The sequence below is a fragment of the Thermobia domestica genome, chromosome 8 (assembly GCF_964235325.1).
Source record: "Thermobia domestica chromosome 8, izTheDome1.hap1.1, whole genome shotgun sequence".
Classification (NCBI taxonomy): domain Eukaryota; kingdom Metazoa; phylum Arthropoda; class Insecta; order Zygentoma; family Lepismatidae; genus Thermobia; species Thermobia domestica.
This window is the reverse complement of record NC_137461.1, coordinates 255694191-255714051: the sequence shown is the minus strand read 5'-3', so window position 1 is coordinate 255714051 and position 19861 is coordinate 255694191. Positions and strand designations below refer to the sequence as shown.

The window sequence follows — 19861 nt, the reverse complement described above, 5'->3', positions numbered from 1 at the left end:
TCAGTGTACATCTTCCGCCGTGATGATCTGCAGTGAATACGTTATCCAACGCACAAACTTCCTTAAGGAACACGGGAATTAGCGGTACACAAACTCTGTTTTTAAACAAACCTTATATTAGTTGTGAATTAAGGAAATAATGGAAGAATAATCTTACAGTAATTTACTTTACTCAACTGTAATCAGAGGCGATCTTAAAATTCAATAATGTACTAACCTGTGGAACAAACTGTCCATACATACTTAGTTTTATTATTATTATTATTATTATTTACTACATAAGTCTTTTTACTCCGAATCTTCATTCAAAACTATTTTTTCTAAATCAAATATAAACAGAAAACTTCCAATCACAATAACTGAATAGCGCAATCACAAAAACATATTGGCAGATTGTTCCTTGAACACTTACGAGACGAGACAAGGTTGGGGCTATATAGTCTTGAAAAAGTATTCTGAAAATGATTTCTCGGTTTGGAAAAAGCAACTGTTTCTATAAGAAGCGATCTGTTTCATTTCAACTCTTGTGTAACCCTAAGTTCCCTCAATGTCTTCTTCGTGCGGGTGCCGGTGCTTATAACTGCAACTAATTTACAACGCTGATTACGGAAGTATGAAGTTTGGTTAGTTTAAGCTTACATGCAGGAAATCTGTGATACACCGGGGCTAACAATGGGATCAGTAGAACGAATAATTACAAACGCACTGGGCCTATGGGGAGTTTCTTCTCGTTGGGTTCCACAAATACTTAATAACAATCAAAAAGAGAGAAGTATTCGATCGATCAGGTGTTGCAAATTAACACTTTCACAAGACAGGGAAGCAATTTCTTGAAAAGTGTTGTGACAATGGATGAGTCACAGATTCACCAACCCTCCAGAAAATTTCGCCAAGTGGCATGCAATGAGAAAGTGTTGTACGCTATCTTCTGATTCCCACACTGTTTCGAAGGTCATTTAATTATGGGCCAGTATTTTCGTACACTTGTGGACACAAATTTTTTTTTGCAAAAATTGCCTGATATAAACGACCACAAATGGAAATTTCGCCCTCCACATGGACAATGCACCGCCCCACCGTGCTGATGATGTGACATCATTCCTGGCTGACCACGGTACTGAACTTCTACCACATCCAGTTTACTTACTAGATTTACCCAAGACTTCTGTTTGTTCTCAAACTTCAATGATTCTCTTCGTGGACGTCATTTTGCCATCAAATCATCCCTGGGAAGTGCTATTTTCCGGTATCTGAAACATATCCCTACAAATGACTGTCACATGCTACACAAAATAGAAGGAGCGATGGCAACTGTGTATCGATAAAGAGGGAGAGAATGTTGAGAAATCGGTACAAGTTAGTTCCCTGTATTAGCTTGTTCTTGGAAAATAGAACGAAACGGTTGCTGTGCACCTCGTATAGAAAAGTAATGGAATGAAATTGAAAGAATGAGAAGAGACTATACGAATATATCCCCTAATATTTTTATAGTTCAGCGTATATTCGAAATAAATCAGAGGTGTAATGGAGGGTATAAGGGTTGATATACCCTATATTTTTGATAACGATTGAGCGTATTTCTACCAAAAATTGTACCAATAATCACTGCACATATGGCAACCCCCTGTTCCGGCAGCAAAACTTCATAAGACATATCCCATCGTCGATTCAGGTTACCATACCTCTACCTACAGATATATTAATAAACTAATAAAACTGAACATGCATAAGCAGTTGAAGAAAAGGGAAAAAGACAATCTTGAAAGAGACAAGGAAAATGAAATGATTTAAACGAAAAGAACACGAATCTAGGATATCTATTCGAATTAGTCCCAGAAGCGACAGTCCTATTAGCGACAGGAACTGTTATCTGTCCTATGAGCGACCGATTCATTTACATTGAGATGATGGAAGATGATATGATTCCATCTCGTGAAATATGTTTGCCTCTGGCGTTATTAGCGCCCGAACAACCTTGGTATGAAATATGTACGTGCCAGTGATACTGTTCGTTAAATATATTTTTCCTCTACACTGTGAGTGCAAATAAAACATTTTAATTTTGAGTTAGATTTGACATATCAAATAACTAAACGAGACAACAGGGATATTTTCATTAAAAATATATTCCTATGTAATTATTGAAAATCCAGTTGTAATATCCCCTTTCTTCAAAAGCTCTGTTTTCTGTACTTAATTTGATTCAAATCTAATTACTCACTAAGCACAGTAATATATTTTATTTTGAAAAACTTAAACGTGTAACAGTTGTAACATTCCAACTATCTACTTTTTAGACTTCCTAAGACTCTATGAATAAAATGAAAAAAATGTCAATGATAAAAGAGAGGTTTTGAGATCCCTTACAGCTGATTGGCAATTCTCAGCCAATCCCACCAATTACAATGCGGTTCACTCTAAACAATCCAAAAGGTAAACAAACTCTTTAAACTACCTTCCCCCCCTATTGTGAGCTACTAAAACGTAAACTAATTGCTTGATTTGCTTTCCTCCCTTGTTTTGACATACATAAAAACTTGTTGTGTAGCAATCTGAAATAATCCCTTATAACTAGACGAACTGTTAAGTCCTGCGAGAGATTTATAACTTGTGTAATAATTTCTTCGAATACACCGTGTTTTTTAGATTTCTTTGATATCCTCAAATGGTGAACAGCTTTTTTCTATGGGCACCCGGTAGGAAGGCAGAGGTCGCCCTCCCCCCCCCCCTGGCTCACAAAAATGTACACGTAATATAGCAAGCCACGTATATTAAATACCAGATATACCAGACGTGATACAGCAAAAATGGAAATACCCCTCCCTAGAAAATTTTCTTCGGGCGCCTCTACCTCTTTCTGATTTCTTTCTTATGCCATAAACATATTCAATCTAAACTTATGCTCCGTATCATTTTAACATGATTTTTTAAAATTATATTAGAATCATAGACAAAGGGGGAACTACTCTAAATATTTAGTTTTCCCCTTGATATATTCATAGAAATTAATTCAAAATATAATATTAGGAAAAACGTACAATAATGTAATGTAATGAGAGTATTTTCACGTATTAAATTCAGGTAGAGCGAAATTTTTCATAGTACATTTTGTTAGGTTCTAAATCACATTAGCATGAAACAAGTTAAAGAAGAGAGAACCTTATCTTCTTCCATTATCATAGTATGAACGAATCGGTAACTCATAGGGCAGTTAACACATCGAATCGGTCGCACATAGGACAGTTAACAGTTCCTGTCGCTAATAGGACTGTCGCAAGTGGGAAGACACCATCTATTCCAGAGATGATTCTGTTCGGATCGGAACTTTCCAAGATAAAACATCGTTCTGGAAAAAGAACAACGCTAAGAGCTATGAAAACTTGTTTTTAAAGTTATTGAAGCAATTAAGTTCTAAAGAATAAATACAATTTTCAGTTCATAGTTCTAATTAGTAGCTTTTATTGCTATATTTTAAACACCATCTGTGGGTCATTTCTACAAAATGTTCAAAGCATATATATACACTGCTGCCCAAGCACTCGTTGTTCATTTGGGTTTCTATGGCGAAATTATTTAATAGGATCGCTGAATATTTTGAAGAGTGAACAGATTAAAAACAAAAAAGAAAAATGAAACTGATCCAAACCATGTTTTCTTCTTGTTGTTTTAACGACAAACATGTAGATTTAATATGTAGTGAAAGGAAAAATTAAAGCCAGCCTCTAAAAAAAAAAAAAAAAAAAAAAAAAAAAAAAAACTGGGCAATACTAATTTCCTGAAATCGGTTTGCTACGAAACGTAGCTAAAATAGTATTAATAATTGCCATCTGTAAGAAATTAATCCTAGATACTTACGGAACTCCATTTCTATTACACACTTGATGCATTTTTCGAGAACTTTCCGAGTAAAAATAATAATAATAATAATCAGATTACGTGCCACATTCACCAAACTGGTAACACTGATGCTGATAAATACAGTTAATCTGTGCTGAATGGAGAAACCATTTCAACTCAATTTTACAAAGAAACTAGATACCTCAGTTAAGAAAATATTTCAAATGAAAGAAGGAACATTTTGGTTATGGTCATAAAGAAACATATTTTAAAATGTATATTTCTAAAAGTAAAAACATATGTACTATTCTTCTGTGTGTAAACAAGGTTTTACTTGTTGTTCTTCCCTTTTTTTTTTTTTTTTTTTTTTTTTTTAATGAATTACCGTGTTTTGTAATATTTAAGCTTCGGTTACAACTATCTTGTTCACCTCAATCATAGGTTGGTGGTAACATGGAAATTTTGAAACTTTTTCTTCCTTGGAACAACTGTTTTATACTTTGATATGGCATCATCTTCGTATCTATATCTAGATATTGTTTCCTTAGTCGTCGTCTTGCTGGTTTTCCTTCTGCCTTTCCCTCTATCAGCACGGTGATCCAATCGTAATGCCAATAAGATGGCCAAGCATGCTGTTTCTTCTTTTTCCTATTATCTTCATAATATGTCGTCCTTCATTAGCTTCCTTTGGTACGTTTTCATTTCTTTTCTTTCGGTCCATGATATGTGCAGCATTCTGCGCCAACACCACATTTCAAATGCTTCCAGCTCGGATATTTCAAGCTTTTCTCAATGTCCACGTCTCTGATCCGCAAAGCGCCACGCTCCATACCATGGTCTTAATAAATCGTTTAGAACGTCCAACGACACACTTCTTGATGTTAGTAGTCTTCTTTTCCTATTGAATGCTTGTTTGGCCTGTGCTATTCTGGAACTTACATCTTTTTCACTTCTTCAGTTCGAGGGTATTAGACTTCCTAAGTAGAGGAACGTCCTAACGTCTTAGATTTTCTCTCACTTTAGCCATACATTTGCCCCTTCTTGTCCTACTTTTGTGCACTTTATTACTTTGTTTTTCTTATTTATCTTCATTTTGCATTTTTTTTTCAGTTTATCGTTCAGGTTTGAAAGCACTTCTTGTAAATCCTTTTCGTTCTCCGCTATCAGTGCTACATCAGCAAACCTTACTGTGCTGAAACCCTGGCCATTTACTTTCAGCCTTTCTCGTTTTTATCAAAGAATTCTTTCATAGCTGCTTCTATATAGACGTTGAACAGGAGAGGTGAAAGTCCGCATTCTTGCCTTACTCCTTTACTTATTCTTGTTTCCTTCTGATCTCTTCCCATAACAATTATCTGGTTCCTGTAAAGTTAGTATATTATTCTTCTGTCTCTGTAATCCACTTTCTAATTCTTCAACTCTCTGAACATGATATTTCAATCTACGTTGTCAAAAGCTTTTTCTATTTCTACAAATGCTATCACAATTGGTTTGTTTTTTCTTGATCCATGATCAACCGTAGACTCAGTATTGCTTCTTTTGTTCCCCTTTGTCTGGTATTTTGTTGCTTATTTAATAGATCATACGAAGAATATTATCTGGTAATCCCCATACATTGTTTTCACCAAGTTACAAATAAAAATGTATCCGAAGTTGCTAACATGATCCCGTAATTCAGCTTTTCCGTGGTAATTGGTTAGTTGGAGTGGAGTTTAGTGTCCCTTTTAGCATTGAGACTATATGAGACTTAAGCCTAGAGCTTAATATGAAACCGAGCCAGAAGAGCTCTTGCCGGGAATCAAACCCGCTTCTTCCACGCCGAAGACGCGTACGCTAACCGTAAAGCCATGAGGAGCTCTCTCCTGAAAGCGAGATAATATCCAGGATATGATAAAGGAAGGGGCTAGACCATAGTTTGCTGCTTTATCCAGTGTAAAGAAAGGATTGAAGCCATTTTATCCTGTGTATACCTGAGCGTCAAGGGGAGGGGCTATAGCTCCTATAGCTTTCCCCTTGGATCCGCCCCTGCATCTGTATTTTATATTTATTGTTATATATATATATATATATATATATATATATATATATATATATATATATATTTATTGTTAAGGTACTTAAGTTCAAAACTAAGTAATGCTACGATATATTATATTTTTAAAAGTAATTAAGTAATTCAACTTAATCTTATTTACATTATCTCTTGTGTTTGTTAAAATTTATCATCTTACAAAAGGTTTTAAAAAAATATGCCATGAAGTTTATTCACGACTCTCTGTTTTTGTTATAAAACAAAATACTGCAAGCTAGTATATTACATCAAGAAAACTTACATAACAAGACTGTTAAATAACTGTCACTAAATCAGCATTTTAACTTCAAAATTATATCAGCAAATATTTGTAATATTGTAAAATCTTTGTACTCATTTTTCCCAGTAATTTCATAGATTGGCAAAATTTAAATCATCTAAAATTTTGTGTCCTGAAAATTTTAAAGGTTTTTGCCAGCAGAATGTTCTTTCTCAACTGAGGTTTCACGTGCCTGCTGAGACCGCTGCCGTCTAAAAAACTTGTTTGAAATCTGCAATCTCACATTTTCGGTTATATAAAATGTTTCCTTCAAAATCTAGTGTAGTAGAGAAAAAAAAAAAGAACAAAAACGTTATTCGAGTCACTAAAGTAAAATCTCGGAATAACTCCTGAGTATAGTTAAATCGTTTTACACGTTACATCTTTAAAGTATTACGCGCCTCGCAGCATGCAACATATAAATTATAATCTCAATATTATTTAAGTTTAAGTAGTGTTTAAAAAATTCAAAAAAAAAAGGCATTTATTGTTATGTGCACTAACCAACAAACTTAATAATTCTTGAGAACATTTTATATCAGCCGAAGACTAAGCTGTGGATAAGGATCTTCTAACGCCGAGGAACCTGCGGCGCAACCGGTATAACATTCTTATTTTGGCCAAATTCCTTTATCATTATCCTTCACAAATTCCAAATAGTTAAACATAACCAATCTAAATTTCTCAAAACCTTAATTGTATACAAACCTGTTTCTAATAAATCAAATTAACATAAACACAAGAACTTTACTATTTCTCATATCAGCTTTAATAATCAACTCTCTAATTAAAATTTGCCTGCAATTTATACAATTTCTGCTCAAGTTTTAAAAGAATATTTAAAAAGTTCAAATATTTCTCTAATTTAATCTGATTTTTACTCAATTACTACAATCCCCATACACAAATAAAATTAAAGTAAGCCAGGCTAACAATAATATATATATATATATATATATATATATATATATATATATATATATATATATATATATATATATATATATATATATATATATATATATATATATATATATATATATAGATATAGATAGATAGATAGATGGTGAAACACACACACACAGAGATTTGAGAATCATGTCTTCTTTCTCTGGCTTTATAGCCCATTAGAATGTTAATTACAGCTTAAAGACATTTCTTTTTTAAATACAATTCCAAGTGATTACATGAATGAAGCGAACAGAGAATTTAACTGATGAGCGTAAGGATGAAAGGGAAAACAGACAGAGATGAATGGATTAACAAAAAATTGGTAGATGTTAGCATCGTAAAACGCTTTCTATGCAAACTTTCTCCTTCCTTTTTATTTGCTTGAACTTTTAATATTAGCATATAAAGTGGTAGTGCAAAATGTTGTTTTCACAATGAAGTTATCGATCACATGTATGGGTTACGACGACAAAATGACATGCCATCTTACCCACCACCCTCAATTCTACTCACTCACACAATATCTCGCTTTATCTTCTGTATTACACGGCGAAAGGTTCGCTGGAAATTTATGGCTAATATCTGATGATTTACAGCAACTATGTGAAATAACGGGGCGACAGCAATGTAAATGGAATCATATACAATCCGCGGTTTAAAAAAAAGGAACAAAGAAATGAAGAATAGAGGTGGTGTGCAGGTTACAGAACAACGAAATGAACCAGTGGTTGCGTGTATGTGGAGAGAACTGGGAAGATTCACACATGGCGTTGAGCATCACCCATCGCTATTCATTTCAAACAAACTTCACCCTGCCTGTTTCATGAGAAAGAGTACTACAGTCTACAGTCGGGATTCACATACAAACAGTTATGCACAGTACGTAAACCAATGGTCCTCATTCTTTCTTCCTTTACGACACACTTTACTTATCCAACACGACATTGCAACACTTGTATGAATTTTAAATATTATAAATTATAGTAGTGTAAGATTATAAATTGGTAGAAAGTAGTGACCCTTTGTAGTATTGAGCATTGTTGACTGCTGAGCTAGAGGCACTGACTGGTAACGTCTGTTTCAAAACTGGTTTTTAACTTATAAATACTTACTGAATTTTAAATTCTAAAATTTCGCAGCACATCCTAAGGGACTGTGCAATACAGAGTCCGCCAGAAAAATGTATACACTGCTTAAGAAAAAAATCTATATATCGTACTTCTTAATTTCACTTAATTATTGTTCAAACATGTGTTACAAACCTTAAAGTAAGCATACATTACAAAATGTTTACATTAGATGTTCAAAATATTGGCCATTGGAGGCAAAACATCTAACAGAACGACGAGCGGCCGCTGCAGTTATAATGGTACAGAATGTATCAATGAAGACCGATGAACATGTCTTTGTAATCTTCTGGCGAAGGTTCTTGAGCATGCGCGGTTTACTTTGATATACTTCGTCTTTCACAGTTATCTACAAGAAGTCCATGGGGGGTAAGATCTGGCGAACGAGAAGGTAACCTAATAAAACACTTCAAAACATACTTACGCTGTTTGAACGTCAAGCGTGCTCCTGCCATTTTCTTGTGACTACCCGTGCTGACAGTACCGACATCTGTTGACCGAAAAACCGTACTACTTAATAATTTTAACTGAAAACAATTGACAATGCCGCCATCTGTTGGCGAAAAAACTATACAACATACTTAAATATCAGAATTGTCAATGCCAATATCCTGATAAAGGATGACAGAGTGTATACATTTTTTTGGCGGTTCGGAACGGTTACGTAAATTATAATTACTTTTCTGAGCAACACTACACTAAATATAGTGTATCAATGGCTTATGTTCATTAGCTTCTTATCTGAAAAGATCTGTAGTTCTATTACAACGGTGCGTTGTATATTTATATATTTAGTACTTGTAAATCCTTACTTTAGGGTAACTTTAGGGGGTAAGATGTTTTAATATATGTACTAGACTGATTATGCCATTCGAAGAAGAAAAAGAAAAAGATATAAGTAAAATATTATTATCTAAGATCGATATAAAAGGATGTTCATATGTCTGTATATGTTTTAAATAATAAGGTTTTGGAGACGTTGTCAGGTCAACAGATATAGAAAACAAGATACAAATAAATGGAAAGGATTGCATAGAAGTTGTCGTCATTTTTAATGGCTCGAGTTAATAATTAAAAGGAACCAGTTTATCGTTGTACTATAAACCATTCGTTTAAATGGAAAACCCACCAAAACTACAATTTGCTAATTTTCCGTTTTCCTTTCCTACGGAATTACTAACTCTCTATGATTTTAGAACACAGTAACAAGATTTTTCTTGTTACAATGCGACAGCAAGGATAGGATTAACTGTTAATTTACAAGACATCTTGAGTGCAATATTTTCGAAGCAGAAAAGAGTTCCTTAAGATCTTGCTTCTCTAACTTTCTGTAAAATCTCTGTTTTCTGAAAGGGATAATTTTTCGGGCCCAACAACAGAATGTCAATGCGCAAGTACTTTACGGTACCGGTATACCAAAGCAGCACTACGCTTGCGGTCTCAAAAACCAGTCTTGCTTATTCGAAGCAGATATAATACTGGAAAAGATACTTGCTAGAAAAGAAGAATATAAGAAAGTGTCGCTTCCCTTCACCTACTCCAGTACAGAGAAAGATCAGTCACCACATTTGCTCATGTCAATCACCAACGCCAAGGAAGAGCACCGACCTCCAATGTGTCCATAACAATCCCATAATGTATTCATTCGTGATGCTGAACTGTTTTCTGTCATTAATAACCACATCCACTCTGTTCGCGTCTGTTTGTGTGCCCAAAAGAATTGGTTTGTTTGACAGCTCAATTTCCCAGCAGAAATAAGAGCAAGGGAAAACGCTCAGACGGACCAAGGTTATTTCGTATAAATATTTTCAAGAATTCACGTCAACGGTGCTGATTTTACTTCTGTGCTCTACACACTGTTTAGTCAAGTGAAGAAACGAATGAGATATTAGCATGACGCCCACGTGAAAATGCCAATTTACATCCTTGATGCTCACAGTAATTGCTTTTGAAATTGTTTTTACAGTTAAATATCGACATCTCTATCGGACCAGAAAGTAATTGTTTGCCAAAAAAATGTCTTCTATCACTAAATTATTTTACGCGTAACTATGAATCTGTTTTAATTTGCAGAAAAGCAAAACCAAAGAATATAAAATATACTACATTTCTTAACAAGAAGTAAGCTGGATTATTTTGTCCCAAGGAGATAATCAATCCTATAATAATAATAATAATAATAATAATAATAAGAAGAAGAAGAAGAAGAAGAAGAAAAAGAAAAAAGAAAAAAGAAAGAAAGAAAGAAGCTCTATGACATAATAGTTTTGGGTACCTACGCCTTTATTTTATTTTATTTTATTTATTTATTTATTTTTTTTTTTTGCCAATTAATCTATAAATGTAATTATGTTTTATTTGAAATGAATTCGGATTTAAATATGTGATTTTACTTACTTCACTACAATCTAGTTAATGTCCTTACTTTTCTATATGAACAAGCAAAATTAATAAATTTAACATTACTTAAATTTGAACATTAAATGTTACAGTTAAATCTAACAAGTAGCAGCACCACATGTATTTTTCGTAGAAAGATATTAGAGTGGGGATGGAATATATTCTTAGGAGGCAAAAAAAAAAAAAAAAACAGCTTCTTGCTATTTGTTAGTTTTCACTCTATAGTGATTAACATGACAACCGGAAACGATTGGTTTATACCACTTCCGGCCTGAATATCGCTCCCAACAACGAATTCCATTCAAGATATTCAAACTCGTTAATACAGCCAAAGTTTCATCACCGCAGAAATAAACCTTTTTCTAATCGGATCCTAGTCTCTGCCTAGGTGATAGTTATTTTTTTCAACTTCTGAATATGCTGCTTTTATTGTGCTGCCACGCTTCAATTTGAGTTTAGCGTTGCTTTCAGCAGCGAGGCTACATGAGACTTGAATTTACAGCTTAACGTGGCACCCGAACCCCACCATCGTCTCTCGTGCCGAATTCTTACGTTTCTCGCGGTTTAACACACACAACAAGCTACTAGTTATTACGAATATTATTAGCTCTGGCATTTAACATTTGTTGAGATATAAATCAGCTTACCACTGCTAACTCCTCACGTATCAGAAAATGTACTATAATGAAATATACATTCAATACGATTGTGTATTTCTTATGTGTTTATAAGTAATAGAATTTATTTCATTAGTAATTCGTGAATCAATCATTCAAATATTATTTTATAACTTCTCTAATAATACGTAAAAGTTTCAGAATACAGTAGAGTCCTGGTAATCCGAATAGGTCCAGGAGGAAAATTTTATTTATTTAGTTATTTTTGTAGCGAAAATACGCAGTTTTAAGAAATTCATCAGTAGCGTCATTTCAGATTTTGCTTGGGGGGGGGGGGCAAGACCCTTTGATATAAGTAAAATTTCGCGTTTTTCACTGATATACTACTATTCTATTGATAAAATCTATATACATCTCAAACTCAGTGAGGCAATTGCCCCCTACCCCACCTAAATGATGCCCCTGATGATTACAGGCATAATGTCAAAGCTGCCTCGCTTTCAATGGATGAAATGTCTTGAGTAATGCTTATAAAGGTAGACTAGACAAAATATGTAGGAACGGCAGACTAGATCAGTATTCTTTACGTCTTCCATGGTCTTTTAAAAAAAAAAAATACTTTGGCAGACTTAATTAACACCATTCCCAGTAATTCTGTATACAAAACTCAAATTGGTACTTGTGATATTTGACTCAGTTTGGTCTGCTACTATCCAATTATTATCAGACCCTATTGTTGTTATTAAAATTTAATTTTGAAATTATATCTGCCATTTTCAACAGTATTTTAGAATAAAAGTAGGACTGCTGATTACTTATTAGTTCTGATTTGTGAATAAAACTTTAATTATCTATTATTCTTGACTTGCGAGTAAAACAAATGTAATTGATGTGTTGTATTCACTCACTTCCTACAAGAACCTCAATCAGTTTAAATAGCTTATCAAAGAACAGCAAACAGCTTACTGGCAGTGAAATTAGCGTAACATTTAGCTGAGTTGTCTTACATAGTATATGTCCACAGGACAAGACTTGAGCATTCCGCAAGTTCCAGAATTGTCTAAGACACAGGAACTCGCAGCAGAAATCTAAAAATCAACGGGATTTCATCTGGATTTAAATGGGAAGTGACTGTTAGAAAAAAATAATGGGATGTTGAAAAGTCCTCCAATGATTTTTCAACATAAAGCCCAGAAATGTTTCACAGAAAGTCCCGGTTCTGGGAAACACCATGAATATTCTAAGACTAACATCCCTCCAAAGTCCAAAGGATGTCTATGTTGTATATGTAGGATCCAGAGATGGAATATGTCAAACTTTTTGAGTGAGTTAGTGGGTCGTGAGTCAACAGGTTGTGACCCAGTGCAACCCACCACCACCGTGACAACCTATGACCCACTCTGTTCAGTGGATTGTAGACAGCATCTTCTGAACACTGGTGAATTTGCCTACGTTTTAGTTTCAAGAGCTGCATTTCTCTTCCTTTTTACTAACCAAGATGAGTATATCTAACACGTGTAAGTATTAAAAAAAACAGGCACTTTTAGATATTGATATTTGTAATTGCAATAATAGCAGTAGGACTTAATTACTACTTAGCTTTTGAGAGACTGTTGAATTTTACACTTTTTTCTTTTACGTCTGCCTCCTTTACCTTGACTTGAGCCTTTCAAATTTCATGGGTCATGGTGGGCCATGGGTCAAATTTCCACTGACCCATGCTATAGACTGAAATAGTGTGACGTCACATCCGTCTCGTTGCTATGGTGGTCGTAGGTTTATTTTCTAAACAACATGGCCTAAATCCTAAGTACAAAGCGAAAACAGTAACGCGTTAACTTCCGGATTGCAAACATTAGAGTAAAAGCAGCACTTATATATGTTTAAAAATATTCAATGAATGAAACTACGAAAAGATAGAGAAAGCAAGCAATTAGGTAAATAATCTGTTAAAATATGTAAAGCGTTGAAAGTGAAATGTTTCCCCTGATATCGTGGATTTTGTGTAGCCTATTTATATATTTGGATGTTACGTTAAGTGTCAATATACTTAGCTTATTTATTAGGTATATTGTATATTAAATTGAAACAATGGTGGAAAATTTTTATTTAGTACCATCAATATCACACATTATATTACAAACGTTTAGGTTTACAGAAATAGTGTTTAAAACTTATGCTGAACCATACATAATTGGATGTTTTCTTGTTGTACTATCAGTATATATTTTTAAAGTAAGTGGGAAATACAAGGACAGATCCTATGCATGTTAACCGATCAAAAATTGGTCCTGATAGAAAATTCTCAGAACAAATATGTTTGTTCTATTTTCACTGTGCCGACAGCTCATCAGTCTGTTCCATAGTTTTTACATTGGGTATAGTTGCTTTTGTTCATTATGCATTGCGTGGTAATGGCGCTGGCATCGCTATTGCAATTTCTATCTTATCAGATTACCTAGAGATGTGGCCCCTGTAGAAAAAGGTTCCTTATGTGTTACTTCGTTAATTGCTAAATTTAATCATAAATTTTCTAAGTAGTGGACCCACATTCTTAATCTATATTTTTTCCTGCCAACTTTATTTTGTACTCAAAATATTCTAAAATCATTATTAACTGTGTGTTCTTATTAACAGTATACTTCATAGTATTCCTATCGGTTCATGTTTGTTTAGAAAAAAACATGGCGATCACTATGGTAACGAAGAGGAAATGACGACATCACTATTCCAGTCTATTTCTGGTGGGGACATCGACATAGGTACACTAATCGCTTTCAAGACTGGGCTGTGCTCATAAAATAGTCCAAAAAAGACTGGAGTATTTTTCGTACTATAAAATATCAAACAGAACTACATATACGGTAGATCTAAATCTTAAGTGAAGTGAAATCGTACTCTAAGAACGTGTATGTGCATTAAGCGAGTGGTTATCATTTGATTTACCTTCTCACACGTGCATAACTAGCCTCTTCTGAATTGATAGGTTTTTGATCTACCGTGTGAATTAAATTCGCCCTATGGAAACGATACACACACCGTATTGGAAGCTATGTCACTTTAGAAACAATTCGTATATGTATATACTGTCCTACAAATGTTTTCCTTTTAAATTTTTTTGTTGTTCGTTTGTCAGCTTGCATCAAAAGCACTCTCACATATTAACAAACGCACTGTAGCTTTCAAGGGTCACGCCATATATGCTTTTGGTTTCATGCTTCAGTTAGTTGATCGTCTGTACAATAGACAGCCCGATCAATGCATTTTTAGTTTCACAAAGCAAACAGTTATTTTTTTTTCTTTTTTAAAAAACGAATATTGGTTTGACAAGATAAAGAAGAAACGCGGGTGTTTTGATACGCTTTGATAATTTAAAACTAGTACTGTTTATAAGCTGCATATTGAAGTATTAATTTCATTTTAGAATATGTGGACTATAGTTCAATTAAATATTAACCTGTGCATAATTTACTGATATTAAATTCTATTGATAAAAACAATAATAGACTTGGTTTCGATGAAGGCGTAGATCTCATCACACACACACACTCACATATATATATTGTATAATTTTAAATAGACTGTAACTGTAGAAAACCTGAACATAGAAAGTTTATTGAATTATTCAAAATCCTCCATCCTTACTTAATTGCGTCCTGGTCATTAGTGCATAGGATTGCTGGAAGTCTTTCTGTGGAATGCAGTTGCAAACCTAGGATTTAGGAAATAGATTTCTGCCGGAGGATGAGACAACACAGATCACTTCTGAAACAATAAGATCTTGCACAAGCGTTGTCTTGTGACTTGGGGCATTGTCATGCGTTGCAGTAACAGTTTCAATACCTGAAGTTAAAATAAGGCATCTGTCCTGTAGGCACAAATTCCTTATGCACAACGCCCTTACTACCGGAAAAAAAAAAGAGCAAAAGCTTGATATTAGATTTTGACTTTTTTTTTTTTTTTTTACTTACTTACTTACTTAGGACACTACCATTCTGCACTCTGGCGTTTTGTCGACGGCTCATATTGAAAAATCTATGCCTCATCCACAGTAACGATATTCAGGAAAAAGTTAGGGTTCCTATTGGCGGTAACAATCAGTTCTTTGCAGTGATTAACCCTGTGCCTTTGTTGGTAATGTGTTAAGGAATGAGGCTCAGACCTTTCTTTTGTTCATAAAATTGTTATATTCCTGCTATACGATGGGGTATCCTAAAGTTTTAATCATCACCAGGAACTTATTAAAATACGATGATGAAATATTGTCAGTGTCATGTTAGCTCCAAATGACTTTTTTTTTTTTTTTGAGCGTGCCAATAGTGACAAAAGTGCAAGACGGATAAGACTGAGGCTCGCAGTGTGATAAAGTTCCTGCATTTCAAGGCTAATAATGCCAGACAATTTCGTGGCGAGATGAAGGATGTATGGCGATGATTGTCTATCCCAGCGTTTCCCAACCTTTTTCAACTTGCGGCACACTACGGGTGTAAATTGAATTCTCGCGGCACTTTCATTAAGATATTATTATTATTATTATTATTATTATTATTATTATTATTTGTAAACATAAAACACCTTGGTAATTTTTTCTGTGATTACTGATATCTTTTTCACAGACAAGAAGGTTAGATCACTGGTTTCCATCCATGGTAAATTATGCTTATTTTTCATTCTAATTTAAAAATAGAAAACAATTACAATGAAATATGACTCAGGTTTATAAAAATACACATTCTCTTCGAAAATTGTATCCAACCTTTCACTAAGAAAGAAGATTACTAAATAACGAACGAATAAACAAATCTCTTGTAAAACACAAATGAGGATAATTTGTATGCAGGTTTGCTTTCTGGAAATGATTGAATAATATTTTAAAATTTCAAGTTACGAAATAGTCTGCAACAATAATGGTGATAACAATTGTAACAAATACCTTTTTAACATTAAAAGTGTACAGAAAAGTAACACAGTATGGACCTTAAAATTATAGATTCATAGTAGACGCCCTAAGTAATGTGAAACACAAATATACATTTTTCTTCACAAATATAATGTGACACAATGTATTGCAATTTGACTGCAACAGAATTAATAATTATGTTTCTATCTCCTCGCGGCACACCAGTGTGCCGCGGCACACCGGTTGGGAAACGCTGGTCTATCCTATGACGCGATTGTAAAGTGGAAACTGAAATTCCAAACTGGTCATATGGCCGTGAGAGGAGGGGGAAGGACCTCTCATAATTTGTACGTGGGAGATACTGACGACAATCATATATATATCATTGGGAGCTAATTTTCTTAACATCGCGTACATAAGAACCAAACATAACATTAACAAAATTTCATAATCTTATCTTAATAATTTCCTGTGATAATTAAAACCTTACGACACCCTCTCGCAAACGAACAGTAGTAGCGTGTAGTGAATACTCTTACGCCAATGTTGTTATAAATCAATCTATAAAAGCAATGTATCGGCATGAAGTCCACAAAGCGTTATGATTAGCCAAGCGGCTTAGTTGATACAGTCAGCATATTGGGTCCCCTTGCACTTAATTTTATTTAAGACGAAGTTTAAAAGCTACAATGAACGGCAAGCCAGTAGTTGTAGCTTCTCATACCAGATTGCTACCTCTTAATTTATATAGCTTCCCAACTGCGTCACTAGAATAGATAAAAATAAGGGATGGGCAAAACTGGTTTTATAAAAACCGGAAACAGGTTTTGTAGAAAAACCGTTTCAGTTTTCTCCAAACCGTGTTTTTACAGAAAACAAACCGGTTTTGATAGGAAATCGAGCTAGTTTTCAAAAACCTGTTTCTGTGCCCACCACTTGTAAATACAAAACTAAAGTGCTCAAAGTCAGAGCAATGGAAACAAAATGCATGTATGTTAACCATTCGACCACACGAAAACATTACAAATCACATAACAATCGGTCTCTTGAAGTCTATTGTACTGGGTGCGTGATCCATCGGGCCACTTAATAAACACAGCTGCGCGTATATGCTTTCAGTTTCTGTCAAAGGAAGATCCACAAAATTAATTCTTACTAAATTTGAGCTCAGGGACTCTTCATAGAACATTCTATATATTTCAAGAATTTAAATTAGTATACGGATAAAGTCATCACTAGCTTGCGACGTGAAAACCATTATCATAAAAAGATAATTTAAAATAAAAATACCTCGCATTTTATGAATTTTTTTTCTGAAATTAAAAGATGACTTTGTCTTTTAACTTTCTACATTTGTTCTGTAATCAATTTCAGTATTTTCTTTTTTCTTTAAAAAAAAAAGTTTCGTTCTTTTTCACCTTCTTGTTACAGCTTAACTTACAAAATTCTCAGCATTAGATGCAACATATAGAGCGATATTATTCGGCAAGCTAATATACTTCCGTTATATTGTTTCCGCAAGAAGATAAGGCATGTAGGCTAATATTTGTTCACAGCGGGTAAATAAGACACAGTAACACCGGATAAGTTAAATGGAATATTCAACATACCAGAACATTTTAATTTTAGAAAAATAATTACAGAAGGGAGGGGGAAAACTTCTAATCTCAACCGCAATACAGAATACTTCATAATTTCATGCGAGTTTTATAAATCGATAAAGCAATATTCGAGCAAGAGAGAGCGAGCAAAAACACTGCAAATAAAAGGAACAACTATACGTTTCTATCATAGCAAGAGTTATGATGTAATTCTGGATTTTCGTGTTGGAGAATAGTAGTCTCTGCAACATGATGTTTCGATTGATTGCAATCAAGTTTAGCGTCCCTCTCAGGAGGAAGCTATATGAGTGGGAGACCTCTACTTCAACGTAGGATCCGAACCACATGAGTTCCGCCAGAAATTGTAACGTTAATTCTGTCGTCAGCTACATTACATATTCCCTGATTCTAAATGTTTATGCAATACAAAAGATTATCTAGAATAACAACACAGTTATGCGCTTCAAATATATATAAGTACACTATGAACCACTTTTTAAAAAATGCCCTTCGGCTGCTATTGTTGATTCCTTAGTCATATTCATTAAACCTTTACGAAAATGTGCATAATTCTCATGAAACTTCGCTTTTATAAGTTTAACATCGATTTGTTTGCAAAAACAAATAACGCTATGAAATGTATTAGACTTTGCATTTAAATTGATTAAAGGAGTTTGGTAGTAAGTTCCTCAACTCCCCTATTATAACATCAAAAGAGTAGGCTGCTTAAATACATAACTTGGATACATAGATATCAGGAGCGCCCGAAGAATATTTTTAGGGGGTCATCTATATTGTTGCTATATTACGGCTGAACGAGACAAACTACAATCCAGTGTTTCTCTCTATTTCTCCTGATCGAAGAAGTACGTTTTCAGGTCACACATCGTCCAATTAGAAATCGCTAGATGTTAAAAGGAGTTCGTTTTAAAAGTTTAACCTACATATTATACCTAGTATCACACAGATGCATTAATTGACAAAATAATACAAGAGTGCATGGGCGCCCACAGAGGTGGCAATTGCCCCCTCTGGATTTTTCGAAAAGGTTCACTTAGAGGCTCTTCTAGTGACAAAAGTTTGCTTTTAAAATCAATATTCAAGTAAATGATTAGAAGTAAAAATAAATAAATAAATAAAATAAAAAAAATAATCCAAGATTTCAACCTATTCCCCTCTCCCTGTGATGTTTTATTTTTTCGCTGACGATTATATTCAGCCTGAATACAATGGCAAAGCATTTTGAATGATAGTACCCGTCAGTTAATTGAAAAGATAATTTCGTTGTTTGTTGTTGCTTTTGCAGACTTGATGCTGATAACAACGAAGTTTTTGTAGTAGTAGTTGTTGTTGGGTTTCATTCTAGCAATTATAATGTTCAAAAACTGATATCTAAGCTAGACTTTCAATAATACCATTTTCAAATATAAGGCGGCTTCGATTTTCAAGACCAGCCGAAATGACAAAATTTTAGTGATTTTTATCTTTACAAATAATAATAATAACAACAATAAAGTACTGGACATAACTAGGCCTTGCAGCCTTATATTTGAAGCTTCATTTTAATCTGCACCACATTTTTAAACACTAACACGACCAGCTACGATTACGAAGGGTGCCGATCTTGCATAAGTTAATGAAGATACCCTATGTGCTAAAATAATTGATCAGTTTGACGTGAAGGATTACTGTATGTGCACGCGTCTCTTAAGGTGATTATGTGAGAGAGTAGGGAATATATATATCTGTGTGTGTGTGTGTCTTGCCCCCTTGAAAAAATCCTGCGGGCGCCAATGCAAGAGTGGTATCAAACATTCAAAGAAAACAGCTCACTACGTGTCGCAAAACGAATCGCCAGTGGAGCCACTGCGTGAGAGTTAACATCAGGGAAGAATCGTTCTACAAAGAATTATCGCAAGCAGCTAAACGGATGCACTACGTGAAAGACCTGTCGACAAAGAATCATGCATGCAGTTATGAACATGTGTGGCTACATTATTGGATTAACATGTCACTTTACCAATGATCAGCATCAAACTTGTTCTGTCAGTACTGGCAGGTCACTTGCTGCAAACTG

The 19861-nt window shown here is 34.3% G+C and overlaps 1 protein-coding gene across 1 annotated transcript in view; it reads right to left on the bottom strand.

Annotated features, from left to right (window-relative positions):
- LOC145693559 (26S proteasome non-ATPase regulatory subunit 1-like) overlaps positions 1 to 8721 on the bottom strand; it is a 756631-nt gene extending 747910 nt beyond the window's left edge. Inside the window, exon 1 of the mRNA XM_081769649.1 lies at positions 8691 to 8721. Within this exon, the coding sequence (XP_081625775.1) occupies positions 8691 to 8721 (31 nt within the window). The remainder of the gene's footprint in view (positions 1 to 8690) is intronic.
- Positions 8722 to 19861: the final 11140 nt, after the last annotated feature.